Here is a 24,976-nt window from a genome sequence, read left to right as displayed (position 1 = left end):
CTGTAGGTGCAGATTCTGACATTATGCAAACTCCCTGATCCTGCAGCTCTTACAATCTTTCTGCCCCCTCCCTTGCAAGGTTTCATGCGCTTTGGGTTCAGGAATGCTTTGTAGATCTATCTACTGGGATTGGACTCCACGGTGCTGCACTTTGGTTAGTTGTGGTTTTCTATAACGGTCTCTCTCTGTTGCAGACACATTTCCTCATTGGAGGGTGAAGACTACACTTACCTGTGGGTATAAAGACAAATATTTAGAATGTAGTATCGGACTGTGCTGGTCTAGTAAAGTGGTAGTTGTACGTTCTCCTCCAAGACCTACAGGTCGTCGGCCGGGTTTCCAGCTGACTGTAGTTTCCCCTGTTGGCTGAGTCTTTAATTAGAGAGCAGTTGGTTACTGCCACGGCGTGTGTCACTACTGCACACACCCTGAGGGTTATTGTGCGGTGATGATCATTGTTGTGGTTCATGATCGTGGTTATGGTTCAGCTCTGTTACGGTTCATGGCCGAGTAGGACTGTTCGTTGCTTCCTTTGTTTGGAAGCTTGCATGGTGCCTTCTGGTACCACAAAAACAAGTCCTGAAACACATTGTATCTTAAGGAATAGGGATTTATCTTCCACTGTCGCGATAAGATTTTGTTTGGGACGTTAAGTGCTACTCAATTTAGAATAGTGCAGAAAACTCATGCTCTTGAAATTAGTTCAAATCTACTTCCAAAAGAAAATTTGTGATAGTTCAGGTACTTCAAAAACTCACATGTTGGCTTTCTATTAATTCCCTTTTCAACCTGTGACCATACAACCTGACGGAAACAGTTCAAAGCAGGAACATTTTAGTTTGGCCCAAGGTTTGGGTCCGCCATGGCGAGGATAACAGAGTGTCAGAAATGTGTGGCAGAGGGCTGTCTCTCATCGTGGTAAATCAGCAGGCAGATAGCATGCTAGGAGCCAGGGGCAGGCCTAACCAACCGCCCACGGCTAGCCTGCAGTGACCCTTCTCTATCAGCTAGGATCCCCTCTTAAGGCTTTCACAACCTCCTGAAATGTCACCACTGGTTGGGGAGCAAGCTTCAAAATGTGAGCCACAGGGGACGCCTGGATTCGAGCCAGCAGACCTTTATCATTTAATCGCATCTATTCCTTTAACTGGAGCCACACGTGTGAAGTTCGGGTAATTTAGGCTCTTCTCCTTGGAAAGTTCCGATAGCTCAGTTAACAAGGAGGCAGACATTTAGTCGTTCACTCCGACACTTTTCAAAAGAGCAAACTTCTCAGGCGCTTAGAAAGATCCACCCATGTGTGGATTGTTAATGTAATAATTACCAAAAAAAAATCGCATCTATTAATTACAGAATATCTGGCGGTGCAGTGATATATTTGGTAACATCTTGTCAACTATTAATTCAAACATTCCTTTTTAAAAAAAGAGTTAAGTGCAAGAGAAGCTTTTATTAATTTCATTGGCTTTGCTCTTAATCTGAGATAGCGAGATCTTACTCGTTCCCGGATTGCTCCAAGGACAGTAACTAGTTCTACAGATGTCACCTGTGCGAGGGGTGTGGCTGAGGTGGCAGGCGCTTACACTGAGAGGACTCTTGTTTTGTGTCTCTCGTTTGCAGAAAATCTTCGGGATGTTGCCTTTCCAGATAGCACAGTGGTAGTGTGGTGAACTTTACTACCTCAAGAGTCTTCCCACTTCTCCTCGCTAGAATGGGTGATGTAGAAAGAGAAATCAGGGCATCGAGTGGTGGCATCTGCATCTGCCAGTGTCTCTGTGTCGGCCTCTTTGATGGGCCGTAATGAAGCACGCTGTGTTTCACACAGTAGCCGCTTATTTTGCAAAGCAATGCAGCTTATGCCGGGTTTGCATAAAAATGCAGCTGTCATAAGTGGATCTGCCTCTTGCTTTTGGCTTCTAGCGATTCCTAACTCTATGCCATTCCTCTCCAATTCTTTCATATCTGCCATGCTGAATGTTAGCACTCAAAAAGACTCCGAGGGCTGGGGAGATAGCCCTGTCTGTCCATTGCTTGAAGATCTGAGGTCGGTCCCCAGAATCCATTTTAAAAAAGTGTGGTAGGGTTTCTGTAACTCACTGAGGGTGGGGGAGGTGTGTAAAGATAGGCAGATCCCTGGAAATATGGGCGTAGCCAGCCAGTCTAGCCTAATGCTGAGCTCAGGCCAGTGAGAGATCCTGCTTCAAAGAAAATGTGTTGCATTCTTGAGGATGACATCCAACGTTTTCTTCTGGCCTCCATAGGCATACACATACATACATGCATATACACATGAACACATACCCACATGCACACGAACACACATATACATACACATGCATGCATATATGCACACACAAACACACAAACACACACATGCACATACACATGAACACATATACATGCACACACGCAAACACATATACATGCACATGCATGCATACACGCACACACATGTGCACCATATACATGTGCATACACATGTACACACATACATGCATGCACACATATGAACAAATATACTTGCAGTGCACATATACTTGCACACACACCAACATACATATACTTGCACATGCATACACACATATATACATGCACACATACACACATAGAAACACACACATACTTGCACATGCACACATACATGCACATACATGAATGCATATGCTTACACATGCACACACATATACATGCACATGCATACATATGTGTATTCACACACAGAACACACATGTACATACATGCATACACACATATACACATACGAACACACATATGCTTGCACATGCATGCACACAATAAACCGTATGCTCAGCAGTAGCTGGAGGCATCTTATGGTCTTGCTTCTCCCACTTCTGCTCCTTTGCTTCCCTCCCTGGACCCTATCTTTAGCACTCCCCTCCCCCCTTACCTGGGAATACTTGTTTTTCTGAACAAATCACTGAGTCTAAAATATAAATATGATTGACAAAGCTGTGGAAGCTCTTTGCTTTGAGGAAATTTATACTTCATAGTAAGGGTATAATAAAACCTAATGTATGATCCTCCAGTAGTCGACTTTAATATTAGTGGGGAACCGAGAGCTAGGACATTCATAGTGGCACCCTTGAAGTTAGGTCTGTGGGTGGCCTCCCTTTCCCACATGGAAAGGCAATCTGACCCATGCCCCACTGTGGCTCCTTCTCCTGAGAAGATGAGGGAGAAGGTTGTTCGCCTGTGGTTAGAATAGCTGCTTCCACCACACGGATTTCTCACTCCTCAGCGTCTACGTGGCGCTTGCCCCTACGAGTTCCGATGGAACATTTGCAGTACGCCTGCGTCTCACAGTGAGAGAAGAGTAGCGCTTGCACCAGGGGCCTCTAACTTGGTTTGTTTTTGTTTTGAATCAATCAACATGTATTGATGGATTGAGTAACACTTCATCTGTCTCCTCAAAGACATTCGGCCTTCTTGAATTCGTGCTAAATCTACCCGCATGTCTCTGAACAGAGTGTTTGTCGGTAGCCTAATGGGCGGTGGCTTTTGCTCCTTCTTATGGGGGATGTAAGTGTGGATGTGGGGTCATCCTACATGCGTTGAAAAGTCCTGGTCTCTAAGGTGCAGTGGTCAAGATCTTGGCCTCTGGAATCAGGTGACTGCTTCCTGTATGCGCTTTCTGGGCAAGCTGGAGCAAGTCACTTCACCTTTAAACTTACTTTCCTACCTACAGGGTGGGGATAAGATTAGTGGGTGCCCTGTGGTGGGTGGTTAAATGGTGGAGAGAGTGGTGGGTAGCCAGGATTTCCTTTTGGTACGGTCTTCAAGTTTCCACAGCCCTCTGTATGAGCTCACTCTGTGTGAGCTCACTTCCAGAGCATGGGAGCCGTAGAGAAGCTCCTACAGGAGTCTGTAGTGTAGAGAAGCTCCCATAGGCATCTGGACAGCAGCGGTTCTCAACCCATGGGTCGAATGACCTTTCACAAGGGCCGCCTAAGACCACCAGAAAACACAGAATTCACACTACGAACCATTACAGTAGCGAACTTACAGTTATGAGGGAGCAATGAGAATGATTTTGCGTTTGGAGGTCACCACATCACTGGGAACTGTTGCAGCGTTGGGAAGGCTGAGAGCCACTGCTCTGGAGACTGCTAACTCGGACTCCTTAAGATCGTTAGAGTGGAATCCTTCCATGATGAAATGAAGATCAAAATTTAAACTCTAGTTTTGCCTGTCTTTAGTTGTGTGTGTGTGTGTGTGTGTGTGTGTGTGTGTGTGTAAAATAGGAAGTGCCTATAGAGGAGTCAGAAGATAACTTTTGTGTCTGTTTGCCTTCCCAATGCGACTTGGGTTGGAACTTAGGTTCTCAGGCTTGGTGGCAAGCTCCTACACCAGCCATGCCATCTTGCTGGCCCACCCCCTCTAATCTGTTCTTAAGTTAGCTGTTCCGACCAGAATGGCAAGAGTTCTCCCCCATCTCCCATTTCATGGTATGGGGAGCACACAGTAGTATCTTCAGAATACTTTGCAACAAGTCTCAAATATACCTGAAGTCTTAGAATGGTTATTTGAGTGCGTGCATCCTAGGGACTGTTGCAGGAGATAAACACCACCAGTGAAATACTTTCCATTTTTTTCCTCAATTTTGGACTCTAAGGAAAATTCCAATTAATATTAGAATTTGGGGTTCATTAAGGCCCTCTTGATCTTCTGTTCTTGCTCATGAGGAAGGTCAGTTCACGTGTTCGCTTCTTCAATTGAAATGGCCTAAGATCAATAACCAGTGGCCATCTTTATTTTTCAAGTCACCACACCGGGCAAACTGCTCAAGCCACTTCAGCGAGGCCCTCCAGAACTGCTTCATCTCATTCTTCTCTGTACTATAAAAAATAAATACAGTTTTTATTCCACCTCAGAGTTATTACTCTGGACTTTTACTTCTGGAATATACAGTAGGAAAGCGTCTTACGGCTCTCTGAGCATTAGATTAGGAAGAAAATGCTACAAACATTTTGCTTAATTAAATGCTAACGAGGTGGTACCAATTCTCGTGATTAATTGAAACATGCATATTCGACTGATGTATATTTATACGACAGCACATGAAAGTTTTATCACGGTCTACAAATTGTTCGCTCTGGGAATGCCGTTTAATGCTCTGAACATTCTGCCTTTGCTGCTACAGTGTTCATTATGAAAAAATATACAGGCTAATTGCTGTAAGGTGCTGAGACATCAGACTGTCACATGGGCCTTCAGTGAGGTAATCCCAACTCTCTCATGGCACAGACTCTTAGCCTACATCGAAGAGAGAAAATAAGATTTTTATTTACTTTGAAGATATTTTAAAAAATAAAGCCAGGCAGGAGCGGTGCCTGCCTTTAATCCCAGCACTTGGGAGTTTGAGGCCAGCCTGGTCTACAGAGCAAGTTTCAGGGCAGCCAGAGCTATAGTGAGAAACCCTGTCTCAAACAAAACAAAACAAAACAAAACAAAACAAAGCAAACAAACAAAAACAAAAAAAGGAAGAAAAAAGAAAAAAAAACCCATAAACATTAAGACATTAATAACCACCAACTTAGGGGGAAAGGCTAAATAGCCGAGTCTTCTATGTCGCCAGGGTAAAGCGTGCGTGCCCTTGCCAGCTGTTGTGGTTTCTTTGCTGTTGCTGGGTTAAAATACTCTGCCCAAAAGCAAATTGGGAAGGAGAGGCCTTGTTCCAGGTCGGTCGTTGAGGGAACTGAGGGCAGGAGCTCAAGGCAGGAGCTTGAAGCAGAAACTATGGAGAAAGCACACACTGCCTGCTGGCCCTCTCATGTATCACCCACAGTGGCCTGGGCCCACCTCCCTCAGCAGCCATACTTCTGTATAGATATGCCCTCAGGAGACTCAGATATGGGTGATTCCTCGATCCTCTTCCTTGTGGAGAAGGCTTTCTCTAGACTGTGTCAAATTAACACTAAAAACTAGCACGCCAGACTTCAAGTCAGAAACAAACAGGCGAAAACCAAATAAAAAGCCGTATTTGTCAGAATGCATTTTGGCTGTAACTTCTTAAGGAAAGTTCACTGGTCAGGGGCGGCCATTGCGTCTGGTGGCAGAAGTTAAGCTGTGCTTTGACCGACAAGATTCAGGTACTCAGAGTTCTTTTAGTTTCTTAAGCGGCGAGTTACTATGCTTGGCGGTTATGAGATGGGAATACCTGTCGTATGTGAAAGTAGTTTTGTGACCTTTCGGAGTGACCCACTTATCAGACTCACGTCCAGATCATTCCCTGTTGAGAACTTGGAGATGTCTCACGGCCCCTCCCAGAGCCCTTACCTGTGGGAAGCAGAACGGATAGGGACGCTGATTTATTTAGGAAGACAGATGCGAACCGCCAGTCTACAGCTTTTATAAGAAAATGAAAGTGCACGATTCTTTTGTCTTAGCCTCTCACAGTGTGACTTCCCTAGACAGTATTCCACGAGCTAACGTGTTTTAAAATCATGTTCTTATTTGTTAGGTCCTGTTGTAAGGAAGTGGCCTCGCCACTCTTTACACTGTGACAAGTGACTCTGGTGAGCTGGAGAAGGGCCCAGGTTGCCCTTTCTTTGGCCCACATACTGTGTCTTCTTCAGGGCCAGACCCCCGTGGTGGGCCAATCCCCTGCCTCCTACACCCTACCCTCTGCCCTTCCTAGTCTCTGCTTTAGGCCATTACAGCGAAAAGAGCCAGGACTTTAAAATCCCATGTTTTCTTTCTCGAACCAGACTATTTAAAGGAAGGAATGCCAAGGGAAAACGAATGTTTGTTGAGTGACTCCTTGGGAAACGAGGTCCTTGTAGAACTGTGAGGCCAAGTGACATCCGCCATGACATTTTTCCTTGCAGGTTTCACCAGAGCCGAGATGGTTACCACCGGTCATTTGTGAGGGCTCTGCGGGGTCCGCTTCTTTTTCAGGAACTTGAGCCTTTAAGGCGGTGTGTCAACTGGGACAGTAGGAACTACCAGTGCTAGTTGGTGTAGTAGTCATGGACGGCCATTGTAAAACCCTAGTAATTCGAGAAAGCACTTTCCCTGCGGTCTCTTGGCTTTTGCTAAGTTTTCATGCCATGAGAAATATTCATTCACAGATCGGTATCATATGAAATAATGTGGAGTAGATGTGACAGCTCTCTGAATAGAACACATCCATCCAGTGCAGTAACATTTGTATTCATATCGTTGACTTGATTTATGTTATCAAAAATGTTTACTAACATCAGAGGTCCCCTTTTATACTGTCTTGTTTGACAATGAGCCATAGATTCCGGTGTGTGATTGGTGAACTAGCGTGCATTATTAAAATGACAGCGTTTATTCTCTTACAGTAGATAAAGCACTGCATGTGGCTCTGAGTGAACACTCGGGGAGAAAGGCTCTGTCACTGCATTACACGATAGTTTGTTTCTAATTTTGCAGGCTGATGACCACGGTGCCTCCAACCAGATCTTTCCCCTGGAAGTGGAATGATTATATGACAGGGTCTATGAGCCATGGATATGTCAACAACCCAGGGGCAGGCCTCGCTTCACAATTAGTCTTTGGGGGATTCACTCAGAAGTCAGACACACTGAGTTCGCTGGGGATTTTGTGATTCCCATTCATGTCTGAATTATGAGTCTGGGTTAGTACAAAACAGAGTCTATAAAGAAGGACTGCTGCTAATTGTGGCAACTAGAGCGACACATGTGCACACACACACCCCTGTACAGACACACGTATGCACACACACATACACACAATATATATACTCATACACATACACACATATGCACATATATACTCTTGCACATGTCCACACATACACACATAATGCGCATACATACTCAGATACACACACATGTACATATATATACACATATGTACATGCATATGCACATATACATGTACACACTTAGATAACATGTACACACATAATGCACGTACACACTCAGATACAGATACATATCCGTGCATATACATACTCACACAGACACACACAGATACACACATATATTGTATATACATGCTTGGATACACACACATAAACACATACATGTACAAACTCAGATAACATGTGCATATATATATACATATATACCACATACACACATGATGTACATATACACTCAGATATAGATACATACACACAAATATGCACATACACACTCATACATGTACACAGACACATACATGTTTATATACACACAGATGCTGATCCAACACATTTACATGTACATGCACACTTTGCTACAGACACATACACATACATATACATATGCACATAAATGAATATATACACTCAGATACACATGCACATACATACACACATGTACACAGAATGCACATACACCCTTAGATACACATACACATATATACTTAGACATTCACACAAACACACTCAGACATGTACAGACATATGCGCGCGTGTGCGCGCGCGCACACACACACACACACACACACACACACACACACAGTCAAATGAGAGGACAGAGAGCACTAGTGCACTAGTCAAGATACACTGAAAGCTCCCAGAAGGCAGCCAGAAAATACTTTGAAGAATTTCCAACATTGTTTATTTCCCTAAAGGAGACCAATATCCCCAAGTTTCAGTCACTTGAGCGTCACCAGCCCAACCCTCCCGTAGCTCCTTACTCTCCGAGTTGTGGCTCACTTGGTATGCTTAATTTAATTCATTTTCCTTGCTCTCTTGAGCAGCCCATCTGTCTTAAGCAGTAATGGATGTGACAGTCGTGGTAGCTTATGCTGGTTACATTTTTTCTTCTCGGGGAAAGGGAATGAAACGTAGCATTTTGAATATAAGAAGTACTTGCAGACCACGCAGAACTCATCTGAGCGCCTTTGTTGACAGGGTTGAGGGGTCGACACCCCCCACCCCCACCCCACCCCAGTCTGGCTCTCACAACCTCAAACCATTCCTTTTTCCGGGGCCCAGAAACCACGTCAAACAGAGCTAAGTTAAGTGGGGCTTGTGCTTCCCTGAGGTCACCGGACTGGAAAGCTCACTGGAGGAGAATGCCCAGTCAGCCAGGCCTGCCTGCTGCCTGTTGCCAGAATTTGACCGTTCACAACTCTTGCTTTTTTTTTTTTTTGATTAAACACGTGGCTTGGGAATCATGTGACAGTAAACAACAGTCGTGTTCTTTTACCTATGGTGGGAGAGCATGCATGGTATTGCTGGCCCCTGACTGTCCAAGTTCACGCCAGGGCACTGCATTGCACACGCAGGCTCATATGGCCCAAAATTGCCCCAACTACTGCCCATTTTGAAGACTTTCCACAGGACCCTTCAGGAAATGGCCTGTTTATTTGATAAATTCTTCCCCTTATCACTAAGGCTGGTTAAACTAGGCAGATTGAGAGGATGCTAAGTACTCCGGGAATCCTTGTAGCTTTGGAATCATGCTCTGGTTTCTAAGTAAAACGCCCTTTGGAAACAGGAACACCCATGAGTCCCTTAGGAGAAAAACAAACAAACAAATGCACCCTACTGCTCCAGCTCTCCCCGCCCCCAACCCTAAGATTGGCGGCCCTAAATCCTTTAGAGAATGGCGAGGTCCAGAAATGGCAAGTGGCCCCGGGAACTCTGTCAGGGTCAGGGTGTGTCTAAATATGAAGGGATGTTTGCTTCTGATATGAACGTTTTTCTTATACTTTTATTATAGAAGATGAGGTGTCAAATGTACAAATAATGTGTGCCTGGTGCCAGAAAGTGGGGATCAAGCGCTATTCCCTGAGTATGGGAAGTGAGGTGAAAAGCTTCTGCAGCGAGAAATGCTTTGCGGCCTGCCGGAGAGCCTACTTCAAAAGAAACAAGGTAAGCCACCTTAGAGAGGCCGTGGGCCACCCTCGCGTGCGCATGCGCCTCCTAGCCCTAGCTGGATACACTGTGGCCTTGCCCCTTGTGTAGTTTTTATTTTGTTTTGTCCGTTTCTTCCTGCCACGCTTAACTTTTTTGGAGTAATAAACCCCATCCTAACATACCTTGACCATCAATTTCTCTTGGCTTGGTGTTTGAGTTCTGAGAGGTGAGTGAACCTGAGGAAGAACTGAAGTCCCAGCCGGTGCCCTAACCGGAGGGCGCAGTCTAGAGCCCACCAGGGAGAAGTAGCCGAGGAGAGCCAGACGTTAGCAGCAGAGAGAGGCTTTAGTTCACACACACAGCAGGGATATGGTGGGTGCTTTCCCAAAACCTGACGCACAGTCTAGTCAAGACAGAAAATTGTCAAACGTCCCTTGACACAGGATGTTAAAGATGACTGATCGTGACAAGAGGGGCAATAAGGAGTAGGTATGCTAACACTGCTCGCTCATGAGAGTAGTGGGTTAGCGCAGGAAGAGCCATAGTACAGTTTTGACTTGGTTTTGTTTTAAAAGACAGTCTAGGCCTTTTAGCATAGTATCAGTCACTCTTGGTGGGAAACGGGATGTGTGATGTTTCAACAAGCACATACACACATCCACACACTGACTTCCCAATTCTGAAGGACTTACTAAAGCCATTTGCCACCAAGTATTGAAGCCCTTTTCTAGCCTTTGGATTATGTCTCATTGATCTGCAAAGCTTCCTTACTTCATGAGACCGCCCACAGGCAGCTAAGCATCTGCCCTTCCCTTTCTGTAACACAAGACAAAAGCCTGTCCACTCTTAGAGCAAGGACTTGCCTTTTCAAAGTCTACCGTTTGCATTGCTGATCATGGCTTGCTGCATTGCAAGCAAGCGCCATTGCAGCAAATAACCCGCAAATTTGGGTCACATTCATTCTGCCAGAAACCGTAATGCCTGAAGAATTAGGCTGCAGAATTCAGCCAGTTGGAATTTTAGAAGCAGTCTCTAAGAATTAGGCTCACGATCTCCACTGGAACTGGGAGTCAGCAAGGGAAAGGTCTGGACATCTTTGGTCAAGAGCAGGGTTCACTTTCCCTTTCCCTCGGGAGGGGATTAGAATGATCTCCAAGAGCCTGGGGCTCCCATTCTGGGGCTCCCATTCTGAATGCTCAACACTGAGGGTAACAGTCCTACGAGTGGGCCTAGCAATTTCTTCTTCAGAGCTCTACTTACAACAACAAAATGCCTTGCATTCCCTCCCGAAGACCAGACCGTGGCTGTAGAGCAGGACCTTTTGTCATTCTACAAGTCTGAAGGGTTAAGGATCTAAATATTGACGGGGTGCCCCAGAGAATAAGGTCAAGAAAGATTCAGTGTCACCACACTAATGATACCTTTTACACTCTGTAGTAAGCCTGCGAGGATAGGCATCTGATGCCACAGTCCAGAATACTCCATTAGACAGTATGTGTGTGTGTGTATGTATACATATTTAAAAGCATATGTGTGAATATATCCATATATATCCACATATATATCCATATACATATATATATACATATATATATATATGCTTTTAAAATATTGTGATAAAATTTAAGGTCAAACTGAATCATAAGCTTCCATAGCATGCATTTTTGAAAGATGGCTAATGGGAATTGAATGAAAAAAAGAAAGAAAAAGGAAAGGCCATGACTGCTCCTAGGTATGATGGAGGAGGAAGTTTATTGCAGATAGACAGGTGGGAGAGCATAGCCAGAGGCAGACACATCTGGGAGAATCCAGAGTGGTCATGACCCTAAGCCATGAGGGGCAGGGGAAGGGTAGCCTAGCACAGGAGGCAGGAGGCCAATGGTACAAAGAGAGCAAAAGCAGAGGGGTAGCGACCAAAGTGTCTGGATTCTATAGGAAAGAGCCAAGTTCAGGGTAGAGGACCGAGTGTGCCAGCCATACCCTGAAATAGGTAGGGACTGAGGGATGCTGGGAGAACCGGGAGGCCAGGTCCGCTTTGGAACTTATAGGAGGTGCAGTCAGAGCTGAGGGAAGGTCCATTCAACTTCCCTTGCCGTGAGGAGCTCCTGGGATGAGTCTCTAGTGTCTTGCAAACCTGGGGACCTGCTGTGGTTTGCCCGAGGCCCTTAGAGCACGTATGACCCGTCTTCTCTCACCTTCCCTCCTGTTTATGTATTCCAAAGCCCTGCCTGTTCAATTTCTCCAAATAGAGAAATAAACGTCTTACATTACCTGCTGGGTTCTGTTTTTTTTCCCCCCGAGTGTTATCTCTGAAACAATATCCTATTGTATTACTATAAATGTGTAGAGCTGCTGCATTTTCTGTTAACTGATAGGATTTTGTGGTCATTTCATTTAGGGATTAGGTTTCCTAATGGCTCGTATTAGATCCCGGCCCTGCATCCGGCCATTTCTAAGAACTGCTGTTACAAGCCCCAGAGTGTACCCGACGGCAGACAGGGGCAGATAGCGACATCTCTTCTAGGATCACTTAACGGAGTTCTTAGTTTTCATCTTTAGAACCGTGGACTTCCCTGTTAGAATTCTTCCCAGTTCTACGGAACAACTTTCCTCCTTCCCATGTTTTTAAATACCAGGAAGGGGATGGAGAACAGTGCACGTACAGAACAGAGTTTTGTCTTAGGTACAGAGTAGATGCCTTTTAAAATGTAAAATTAACTATGCTGTAAATTATGCTCTGTAATGACAGCCCATTTCTTGCTGGATATCATGCTGGGATCTAAAAATGGCCTCCGAGTTGAACCCAAATTGCATGCATAACTTTACAAAGGAGAACCCTCAGACAAGGTAGATAATTAGCAGCAGTATCGGGCCGACCTCTGTTTTGTGTCTGAGCAACACCTGCGTTTGTGAATGTAAATTGGACAGCTGTGCCTTGGGCCCACTCACCTCCCCAGAAATGCACGCTGCTACAGGCAACACGCACGGCATTGCTGCTAAAAAAAAAAAAAAAAAAAGATAAAAATAGCCCAACCCTCGAAACGAAGGCCTATGAAAACGAGCCTTTTAAATCTCATTCGCTGCTCAAGCCTTTCTCTCTCTTTGGGACCCAGGAGGCTGAAAAATGTCCCATTCGTCTCTCACAAAGCTCGGCGCTTTAGTGTCAGGTGAGCAGGTGGAAGCAGAGTTAACCAATTATGGTAAATTTTAGACGGAATTCAAATTTTATTTAGAAGTCGTTTGGACGGCTGGTGCACACTGCTCCTGCTAACATCCTGTGAGAGGCCCGCGAGTCAGAGCTGTGTTCACTTAAGGAGTCCATGAAGCTACAAGTTTATACATTGCAGGATGTCGGCTCTGAGACGCATATAGTGTTAATTCACAATGTATCTTACAGGAGCCCAATGTTCTACAAGGTTTAACTGCTGACTCAAAGATTTTTAAACCAAGGTAGGGGAGGCTTATGTAGTCTACAGGCATTGGGCGTCAGCACAGGACATTGGCTACCAATGGGAGGGGCTTATGTAATCTAGGGGCGTGGACATTGACTACTGATGACGTGTCAGTCTCATTGATTGAGACAGGGACCACTTTCTTTTCCCCCCTTTTATTAAAAGTAGTTTCTTCTTTTTCATATAATATATCCCGACTCCAGTCTCCCCTCCCTCTACTCTTACCAGCTCCTTCTCCCCTCCACCCCCCAACCAGATCCACTCTGTTGCTCTCATTAGACAAGAGCAGGCTTCCAAGAGATAACGACAAACGCAACATGATAAAATATAGTAAGAGAAGACAAACTCACATCGGAGTTGGACAAGGCAACCCAACTGAAAGAAAAGAACCCAAGAGCAGGCACACGAATCAGAGACCTGCTTGTTCACACATTTGGGCATCCCATAAAAACCCTGAAATGAAAGCCACGGTATATATACAGAGGACCTGCTGCTGACCTGTGCAGGCCCTGTGCTGCTTCCAACTCTGTGAATTCACATGAGCTTTGCTCAGTTGATTTAGAGGACCTCGTTCTGGTGTCCTCCGTCCCCTCTGCTCTCACACTCTTTCTGCCTCCTCTTCTATGGGGGTTCCAGACAGGGACAACTTTTCAGAGGGCTAATAGCTCACTTTTTTCCAGCCCCTTTTTTGAGGCCACAGAGATCAGGACTTGAGAACTTTTTTTTTTCCTAGAGAGTCATAAGGAGGGAGCTGGGAGGTTAGGAAGTCTCTTCGCTGCTTTCGCAATAAACACAGAAGCAACAAGTTTAACTTATTTTATTTTTATGTTTGTTGTATGCGTATGGCTGTTTTGCCTGCATGCATGTGTTTCAGACCTGAAGTTACCGATAGTTGGGAGTCGCCATGTGGGTGCTCAGAATTGAACCAGGGCCTTTGGAAGAACAGCCAGTGCTCTTAAACACCGAGCCAACTCTCCAGCCCGAGTCCAACCTTTTCATATCAGTTTTACTTTGTAAAATAGTGGAGAGCCTAGCCTAAAATGTTTTTTTTTATTATCCCTCCAAAAAAGATCTTAACAAGACTACAAATAATGCTCTTTTCCATTTAGCATTTAGTTTGTCCTTTTTTATTTTTCTTTTTTCATGAGAAATAAATATCCCGTTGTCTTAACTAGTATCTAGAAAGGAACGGGGGAATCAAAACTGAAAGGAGACGGCCAACGTAAGCCAACGATGATTTTCTTCCCCTGTTCAAACCTCAGGTTTGTAGGGTCCTGAGTGGTATTGGGAATTTAATAAGCACAGACTCTTAAGAGCACTGAAGATTCGCCTGCTCTTCCTACTTCCCAAGAACTGAGACAGAAATAGATAGAGTCATCCTCCGTATGCGCTGTAGCTCCCAGTGGACCACGGTGACATACGGCGAAGATCATAGGTGCTAGAGATGGAGATGTTTGCCAGTGATGTCATCGCGGTTTCCCGATGGCTGCCTGGTAACAAGCACTCTGTGTGGGGAGTTTTGTGTATTTATTTTACTGTCAAACTATGACCCTGGGTACATCCCAGTGTTTTATTAGAGGTCTCTTTATAGAGGGAACCCATCACTAATTAACATACAACACAGTTTTTGCTATACTTTTTATTTCTACATAGAGCGCTTGGTGGGGGTGGTGTTGGGGAGGTGGTGTTGTTCTTGTTATTGTTGTTGTTGTTGTTTTGGTTTTTTTCAAATTAAACTTAATCATAGCCTGAAAAGATTTCCGGGCTTCAGACTTAATTATGGAACCCAGCAGTGTAGAAGAAACGCATAACGTTCTCTCCGCTAATAGACTGGTGAACCTGTCCCGTTTTGTCTCTTTAGACATGTGCAATATTTAATTGCCCAATGGCTGTCATTCACAAAGCTGTGAGAGGGACGTTAAGAAATTACTTGCAGTTAATGTTCTCTTCCTGCCCTGCTTCAGTCTCAGGCCAAAGACTTGATTCTGCTTGGTGTTTGCACATTGGCTTGCAAGTAAATGAGGCGGGAAGGGAGCCAGGGTTGTTCGAGTGGATTTCCCCGGCTTTTATTGGATATAGGGAAGCCTGCAAGATCTGACTGTCTGTCTGCATTTGGCCTGCGCTTGGCCTTGGCTCTTCAGTCTTCTGAAAACCTTCCGACTGCTTAGCATATAGGGCAGGCCTCTCTCCACACCTTCCGTTTGTAGGCCGGGGTCTAAGTTCCCTTTGGACCCAGCAAATAGAGGCGTCCTCAGGAAGCTCCGAGAGAAAAACAACTAAGCCAACAGCTTCCTTGCACTCTCACATTTTGAAATATGGAAGGGAATATTAGTGAGCTAGCTGCTGTAACCGGAGTCTCTGAGAGCAGCAGTAGAGGAGAAGAGAATGCTAGTCCCCGAAACACTTTGTGAGCAGGAAGGGAGTCGGGAAGCTCTGGCAGGCGAAGTAAAGTGTAGGTGAGCAGAAGGCTTAACACACAGGTTTCTGTGGAAAGCCAGAGGGTCATCCAGGACAGAAGTCTTGCAAGCAGGTGGGACACAGTGCTCCAAGAATGCCACGCAAGCCTGGGGTTATAGACATAGAACTTTACATTGACCAGAATCCTTGAGAACTGCTTGAGAATTGTGTGTGTGAGGAAAACCTGCATGCAAACAGAATACACGAGTGAGTTTACACCGAAAAGAAGGGCTTAGCAAACACTTCCGTTTTCTAATGGGCTTTGGAGTTTGTGCAGGGAAACAAAGACTCCTAACCTAATATCCAGGATGAACACCAACTTCTAAATACCACCAGGCATCTCAATTAAATGTGAGGAGGCGATCGAGACTCTCCGTATCTTCAAGACTCCGTGCTTTCCGTGAATGAAAAGCAGTGGGGATCTTCGATAAACCTGACACTAGTTTCGTGCTGATCAATACATGGGGCTGTTGCCACAGACGCTGGAATTAATTTCCAGACACAGTAGATCTCGGGCTCTCCTCCTGGTGATAGCTAATGCTATTCACTTAAATCAAGTCTTTCTCCTCTGAACCGCCGGTAGTTATCCAATCGGTCTAAGAGGCATACTCCCCTCTAACATTAACCACCGTGTCAGGTTGCATCCGCCACATTGTGTCCTGGTGACTTCTGCAACGCGGAGATAAATGTGCACGTTTGGAATTCGTCGTCCGTCTGTTTGGGCAGCGGACAGTTCAGGAAACAAACGATCGAGAAGCGATCTATTTATCTGCACTGAACGTTCTCTTAATTGATCCAGTCACACGCAGGGCTCCCTGCCTTGTTACTAATAGTGTTTGGTTTATTTGAAGAATGAGCACTGAACAAGTTATCTGAGGAGTCCTTTTGATGTGCCTCTCCTCCTAACACGGACTCAGCACAGACTCACTCCCTGAGCCTGCCTGTTAAAAAAAAAAAGCTTCGTGAACCCCATTGGCGAACAGCGCAGGGGCAGAGTTTAGAAGTTTTGTGCGAGCTAGCCAGAGGAAACCACGGGAAAACGATCACGTGTCTTTCTGGGATGGCAGTCACACTCTGGTTAACTCATGGTCTGCTAAGTATGTGGAATATCTGAGCAGATGCATGCCAAGGAGGCCTGGGGGCTCACACCGAGATATTCTAAGATAGTTGAATGAGTCCTGAGGGGTTTTTTTTTGTTTTATAGACATTTGCAGGGTCTGATTCTAAAATCTACTACACCCAAGAAGGTCTTACGCACCACATCGCACGCTTTGGGTGTGCCCGGGGTTATTATTAGTTCCCCTCCATTTTGACGCCTCTGTGTGGCTTTTGAGTCTGTAAGTAAAAGTACGAACTGAGAGAGCCGTGTATAAACTCTTTGTTCCTCGGGTTCCTAGCTTCTGGCTCGCATTATCATGGCTTGGGATCAAATAAGGAAAAAAGAATTGCCTTAAAAAGCCACTTAACTCCTGTCGCTGCATATCAGAATGTATGGGAATCCCCTGTGCTACAATCCACCCTCAGGGTAAGCTGTGTACACAGTGGAATCTAATGTGTGTCAGTGGATGTGGGCAGGGATAGACACCGCTACGTGCCCGAGAAGGCTAACCAATCAACGAAGCCATAGAAAACACGTGCTGTAGTTTACTGAGCATTCTGGGTAACCAACGTTCTACGGTCAGTAACAGAGGTGAAGATGATCAGAGGCTGGGAATGGAAGTCAGTATCCAGTAAGCTCAGAATTTGTGTCTCATTGCTCAGAGTCAGGCTGGGACTCACTAAGTCAATGCCGATTCTGGCTTGTGCGGGTGTTGTGTTTTTGTTGTCTCTCTTTGTTCCTAACATAGGAATCGAACCTAGGGTGTTGCTATGCTAGGTCAGAACATGCCACTGTGATAGCCCCAGTTCTTTTTTTTTTTTTTTTTTTTAATTTTGAGAAAGGGTTTCATTAAGTTGACCAGGCTGGCCTTGAACTAACCAAGTAGACCAAGTGGGCCTTGAACTTGCGGTCCTGCTTCATCAGTCACCTTTGTCGTTGCTGTGGCAGGAATGGGACGCCGTACCTGGCTCGTGTTTGCTCAGTGTTTGATGAATTTAGCTGAGAGATGAAATGATCTTTGGTAGTGAGGGATGTTCTTGGGGTACGTAATATTATTAAAATAACATTTTAAGTGATACGATTAAGCACGAGAATTACATTTATTTGAACATGCAGTGTCTTTGCAAGTCATTCCCCAAAGGAAAAGTAAACAGAGGAATAGAATCCACTCGTGATTATGTCCCTAAGATGTCAAATTGCATAGTCCTGATTAATCCTTGCATGGTAAAATCTCCCTCATCAGTTTGCTATGGCTAAGGGTTAACTACTCTATTATAAATTCAGATATTAATGCATTTTTCTACTCAATTCATCTCCAGATAGAGGAAATATAGCTTGTAGATGTGAATTTTTTACTTCCAAATGTACTTTGGAAACATTATAGTGATTTATGAGAGAGCTTTAGAGACGGGAAGGAGAAATCATTCATAAATATGGTGAAATGTATTTAACCACTTTTGATTGTGGGGAAAAAAACTGCCTTGATTTTGAAATGATTATTTTTCTAAAGCAATAGAATTTATGATATAAATGAAACATTTCACATACAGTTTTTAATCATACACATTTGAATTTTCTCTTAAATTTATTTTTTAAATTATCTATCTTAACATAAATTTTTTGACTACCTAGCTCATTAGCATTAAAAGCCACACCCTCTCCACTAAGTGGATTTTGGAGGCTCAGAGGGTACCAGGCATTTAGAGATATGTATGACATCTAAAATGTCACCAAGCATTCATGATAAAGTGATGATTTCTCTATAGATCCAATAAAAGATATTATCCTTGTAATACGTCTCGACGGAATGATTTATAATTGACATATGGTGAAAAGTTTCATGATTATACATGCAACTTTCTGGTTTAAGAATTTCTGAAGGCCCAGTTCTGTGTTTGTAAGGATGTGTGTTTCTTAAATTGCTATAATGTGTTGGGCATCATTGATGGGAAAGACAAGGGGGGGGGGGAGTTGCCTGGTGGGAAAGAAATACTTCCTTCTTGCTCTCCTTTGATTTTACTCTAGAAAAAAGAAGCACTCTTAACGTTTGTTACTTTCTCTTCTAATCAGTCTCTAAATAAAATAAAATAAAACACTAAAATCCAGAAGCGGTGGCTCATGCCTGTCACCTTAGCATTTGGGAGGTAGAGACAGGAGGAATAGGAGGTCCAAGCTAACGTGGGTAATACAGGAGGTTCCAGAACAGCCTAGGATACGTGAGATCTTGTCTCAGAAAAAAAATTAAAAGATAAAAAAAAAGAAACTGTAGGGGTGGAGAGATGGCCCAGCGATTTAGAGCTCTGACTGCTCCTCCAGAGGTCCTGAGTTCAATTCCCAGCAACCACATGGTGGCTCACAACCATCTATAATGAGATCCGATGCTCTCTTCTGGTGTATCTGAGGACAGCCACAGTGTGCTCATATAAATTAAAAAAAAAAAACCTAAAAAAAAGTAATAAAGCTATATATTAAGCCTGTGCCTTAAAGGGACTCTTAAAGGAAGCTGTATTCCAGCGGGTAGATAGATAATTTCCTGTAGTGATAAACACTGTGAGAACTGGTGGAGAGATGTGATGGCCAGTGACGGTGCTCTGCATCTTGTTACTATGGATGCCATCTTGGAGGGGCTGGCACAAAGAGGGACTGAAGGAAATGGCAAAGCTAGTTGTATGACCAGCTTATGGCAGGAGGTCCCAGCAGGGAGAGGAGTCGGAGAAAAGGTCATTAGGCGGAAACAGGCGTGGCAGTTTTGAACGGCCCAGGAAGGGTGGGGTGTCTGGAGATGAATGAATGATGCGGGTGGCTAGGAGCCAGGCCGTAGAGCTGGAGAGGAAGTCTTTTGGGGTTGATCCTAAGTGCAGTGCAACCCCAAGAAGCCGCCGCGAGGACTAGTGAGTGATCCGATGTTGGTTGCTGATTGAACTTCCATTAAGGCAATGTTTCATGTAAGACCCTGCGTGCAAACGGGATTTGGAAAGTAAGAAAGGCAACAGAATTCCCATCAAAGCTGGGTGTGCCTGGTAATAGAAAACTAAAAATATCTTATTTGCTGAATTATTCATTAGTAATTATGAAACATTTCCCAGTAGCTAAAGTCAAACCAGATCAGTGGTATTTCTCTTTTAGGGGAGGAGCTGATGGGGAGGAGGGACAGCACTGGTGAGGGGCCCACCCCAGCCTGGGGCGGGGAGTTGGGGAGGGGAGGTCAGGGCAAGTACTTACAGAGAGCCACTGGGCTGGAAAGCCCATGACACCGTAGGTTTCTCTAACGCTGCCTCCAGAAGTGAAAGCATGGGAGGAAGCAGAGACATTGAAGGACCATCTTTGGGTATAAGGATTATTTTGAAGTTTATATTATCTAAAAACAAGTGTAGTCAGGTAAACACTACAGTGTGGCCTAACTGGGGCAGGTTTAACTAATAAAAGACATTTGTGCTTCTGAATTGGTTCATACTTTGGGGTAGCTTGACATGGCGGTGTAGCGATCTTACCGCCATTGTTGTCTACTTTTGCCATCCATGTATTGTGTGCACCACAATGGCAATTCTGGAACTTTGGTTCCTTCTAAAAAACGGAGAAATATTTTAGGAATATGTTTTCGTTTTAATCCCAGGTTTTGGGGGTGCAGGGCTGCTTCGGCTGGCCACGGCAGCCGACTGTGATTCGCCTTGTGCTCTAGCAGAGGGGTGCTCTTGCCAGCTGCAGACGGTTGCTGCGATTGCGTGGTGACATTTGGGATTCTGGGAACTTTTCAGATGGGTATAGAAATGTTAGGGCCCGGTGAGGTGGGGTTAGTGGTGGTTGGTCATTCATGGGGTGTGTGGTGTTGGATGTTGTCCGTCATCCATGCTCAAAGAAGTAACAAAAGGAAAGAAATTAGATTCAGGGCTCTCTCTCTCTCTCTCTCTCTCTCTCTCTCTCTCTCTCTCTCTCTCTCCTCTCCTCTCCTCTCCTCTCCTCCCCCTCCCTCTCTCTCTCCTTCTCTCCCCCTTCCTTTATTCTTCTTTCTCTCCTACCTTGTGATAGGGGTGAAAGGGGTGTGGGGAGGGTAAAGGGTGAGAAAAAGAGCCCACAAAGTAGCAAAGCTCAGCTACAAGAATTAGATCCAGGGATTTTCCTGATCCCTCTCCCTCTCTCTATCCTTGTTTCTGTCCTGTGCACTATTAGGGGATGAAACCAGGGGGATAAAGGTTGTAAGAAAGAAGAACCCACAAAGTAGCAAAGGGCAGCTGCAGCACAGCGTGGGCTGTATTCCAAGCCAAGGGTCCACATGTCCTGGAGCGGCTGCTAACAACATGAGGACTCCAAGTTTCCTTGTTCTCACATGAGTGGCTGTGTCCTACACCTAAGCCTTGTCCTACACCCTACACCCAAGGCTTGTCCCCGAATGAGGGTCTATGGTGAGCGTAACAGAGTTCTCTGGTCAGTTGGAACAGATTTGGGCTTCCCTCTGACGTTGTATTTGTCTCCCCCTAAACCCCACAGGCTACGGGGAGGAAGGGCAGGGCAACCATGACAATGAAAGCCTGGGAAGAGAGAGGGGACCCAAGTGACAGCTGATGGCAGGGGCTGGCACATGTCTGGTAGAGAGGAAGCCATGATTTCAAGTTATTTCATGAGGTTGGGTTCTTTATACACGGAGCGCTTTGTATGTATCTAGTCTTGTTAGGGTGATGTGATCGGGAATCTAAATGTGGATTAAAAGTTTAAACTGTGGTCAGCACTTGGATTGCTTCAACAAACAACCTCCCCTACCCCAGACCAGCTGTTTGTGAGACCCAGTTTTTAGAGTGCTGTCGTAACAGGGTTAAAGGGTTGACATTCTTTGCTGTTTTCAGATGTTAGAATATGGGATTTCAGAGAACCAAAGCACCCAGTGGTTAGTTGTTACCGCTCACTCCTCATGGACAGTAGTAAAGGTATCTTTCAATCGGAGCGCCTGGTGCAGAATGTGTTATCATTAGTGTGAATGCCCTGGGTTGGGTTGGCCCCGTACCATCCTGCAAATGGATGGGCAGACGCTTTGGCCTGGATGTGTGATGGCATTGAAGCCGCTGCTTTCAAGCGCTCACCACCTCACACATTAAAGTCACTGTCTCTAGTCACATGCCCTAAACCGTGCCTGCAACAGGGAAGGGGAGGCAAAGTGTTCAAAAAACTCGGGATGCTTTCGGGTGGCTGAGAGAGAGAGGCTTTGAAAGAGGCAGCTTTCACAGGTCGATCTGCAAATCATCCAAGTATTTGCCAAGCAGCTCCCGGGAGTTAACACTGGGGCGGTTGGTTGCATGGCCAACGACAACCTGGTTCCTGCCCTCATGAGGATTACAGACAGTCCATTAAATGACACAAAGTTCACTGTGTGGGGAGTGGGGCAGAGTGCCGTGAGAGTGTGGGGATTTGACTAGTCAGGTCTGGAAGTTTCTTGCAGAAAGTGGTGCTGGACTTGGAATATGAAGGACGAAGAGCCGTCGGGGAGAGAGAGATAGAGACAGAGACAGAAAGAGACAGAGAGACAAAGAGACACACAGAGAGACAAAGAGATACACAGAGAGACAGAGACAGAGAGAAAGACAGAGACAGAGAGACACAGACATAGAGACAGGCTGAGAGAGAGACACACTCAGAGAGAGACAGAGACAAAGAGAGAGACAAAGAGAGACTGGAGAGATACACACAGAGACAAAGACACAGAGAAAGACAGAGATGGAGACAGACAGAGACAGAGATACAGAGACAGAGAGATGCAGAGAGACAGGGAGACACAGAGACACAGAGAGAGACAAAGAAAGGCAGAGACAGACAGAGAGAGGAAGAGACTACTGGGCTGAGGAAGCAGCAGCATGTTTCCCACCTCTGCCATTGGGTTCTTCCCATCAGCCTGACCTATTTGGTGGGCTCCAGGCCAGTGAGAGACCCTGTCCCAACAACAACAAACATGGGAGGGGCACCTGAAGAAGGACACAGGATATTGTCCTTGGGCTTCTGTGTGCAATCATAGACACCCACATATATGCACCGTGTACCTAGGAACATGAAGATATATGAATAAATTGCATGTACATGTATACATACAGACTCACAGGGAAAAAATCAAGCAAATAAAATGTCGCTCAAACCGTAACTCATTTGTCCATCTGTTTGTGAATTCATTCATCCCACCCATCTACCCCAATCTCTTGCCCACTGTTGCTCACCTGCTGGCTTCGCCTCCCCTGATTTTTCTTTTAGCATCATGGTCTGTAGTATTAGCCAAATACTTAATAAAATAATTCATGTCCTAGCGGATAGACAGCTTGTAACTCTTAAAGGTAGGGGCATTTTGGAAAAAAATGATAAGAGAAATGGTTTAAATTATCAAATATATCAGAAGGCAACAATAAAAACAGACAAGATTGCATTAAAAATGCACTGTGTGGCTGAGGGACTTCAGTGGTAATGGCTGCCTGCACCTGTGGGGTTTGATGGAAAGGCCCACAAAAGGGCACAAGTCTGTCCCCCGTGCCACCACACTGGGTTCAGAGAGGAGATGTGGTTCTGTTGTATTATAGGTAGTGGTGATTCTATGACCACCTCACTACTGGAGCAGACAGGAAGCTTGAGAATGAGTCCTAGGACAGAGAAATGCTGACTGACGCCCAGGTCCCCAGACTGGACCACAGCAGAAAGAACGTAGCTCGTCTTCTGCTGCAGTGACCGAGGGCCATGTTTGCAGTGTGATGGGAAGACAGGAATTCTCCCTCCTCTCTTTGTAGTCTTTGTTTTAGCCTAGGACCGTGATGTTAATTCTGTAGAGATGTCGTGATAAACAGGCAGGTAAGTGGTTCAGATGCTGCCTTCCTGGGTTCCTAACTGGGCGATGTGCACATGAATATTCCAAACGAGGGGTGCCTGCCTTGTTGCTCAGGATGCCAGATGGAGGAGCTGGCCCTCACCAAGGCTACCCACACCTGCAGCTGCCTCAGGTGGCTGTGAACTGCGAGGGGGCCCTGCGGTTCAGCCGGGGATGGCAGCCCTCCCTCCCGTCCCAGGAGCGCCTGAAAAAAAAAAACCAACACACACACAGTGACAGTCATTTCCAAAAGAGGCTGATTTTAACACGGTGGTGAAAATGGCTAACAGCAGGCTGAAGGTTAAAGTAAAAAACTTAAAAACCATAAAATCTGCCTGGAGGCTATTTAAGCAAACTGGTTTAGAGGCACAGATGGTTCGTATACCTCCGAGCCAAAAACAAAAAGTAAAAAAAGGGGACAGTGAAGCTGGCTGATTAAGCAGACAAGTATGAAAGTTTTATTAGTGCTAAAAAGGCCTCCTTTAGAAAAGTGAAAAACCTGCTTCCGGAGACAAGCTAAAGACCAACCGGAAATGGAGGGTAAACGGATGACCTTTGGGAACGCAAGCCGAGATGGGGACACTCAGCATCGCTGTGGGTACTGGATATCAGAGGCCGGGCTCCACGGTAGTGAGCAGCAGAAGAGACTTTGTACAAACAAGTGTGGGTCCCTCCCCGTGTCCGATTTTGAAGGCTAGCGGATTTTATGGAGGCTGGGTACGACCTAAATGGTAATTTGACTCTCCAGTCATCATCAGTGGATCAGGACACTGAAGTACCAGGAAGCAGGGAGCAAACCTACGACAGGATGTTGCTGACAGGAACCAGGGAGCATCAGAAGAAGGTCTTAGGGATACAGTTCTCAGGGGTATCCGCTTACACATGTGTGAGCATGCACACAGCACACACAGAAAGCCTGGGTTTTGTGTGTGATGACTGGTCCTCCGAATTTTCAGAAAAGTTAGATGATGGAGAGCCCACTGGGGCAGTACAGAGACCTCAGGATGACCATTCAAGGAGCCTCCCCTGAGGAAATACATTGACACACAGAATACTTACATCTTGAGTTAGCCTTCAATATAAATCTAAATAAAGAGTGGCCAGATATAATCCCGTCTGAGAGTGAGTTTGCCTGTCTTCTCGGCAATTTCAACTAATCCTCGAGGTCTGCCTTCATGGGGCCCTTGAGGGAAACAGAAGGCAAGAGACAAGGAAGAGAGGCTTGTCTTGGATTAAGAACCTGGACGATATTCCTCAGAGTGAGGGCAAATTAGAGGCTTTCTCCATCCCAGGGGTATGTGTTAGGAGCAGTGTTACTTGACAAAGGGACTGCTCAC

At 45.3% G+C, this 24,976-nt stretch overlaps 1 protein-coding gene across 6 annotated transcripts in view; it reads left to right on the top strand.

Annotated features, from left to right (window-relative positions):
• Nucleotides 1-24,976, top strand: part of Sobp (sine oculis binding protein homolog) — a 179,163-nt gene that overhangs the window by 40,197 nt on the left and 113,990 nt on the right. For 4 of the 6 annotated variants that reach the window (NM_001104640.2, NM_001412110.1, XM_063279176.1 and 1 more), the window contains exon 4: nucleotides 9,666-9,817. The exons of the other annotated variants lie outside the window; for them this stretch is intronic. In NM_001104640.2, coding sequence (NP_001098110.1) covers nucleotides 9,666-9,817 — 152 coding nt within the window. The remainder of the gene's footprint in view (nucleotides 1-9,665; nucleotides 9,818-24,976) is intronic. 6 annotated transcript variants of the gene reach the window in all.

Source organism: Rattus norvegicus, chromosome 20 (genome assembly GCF_036323735.1).
Source record: "Rattus norvegicus strain BN/NHsdMcwi chromosome 20, GRCr8, whole genome shotgun sequence".
NCBI lineage: Eukaryota > Metazoa > Chordata > Mammalia > Rodentia > Muridae > Rattus > Rattus norvegicus.
This window is presented reverse-complemented; position numbering and strand designations above follow the sequence as displayed.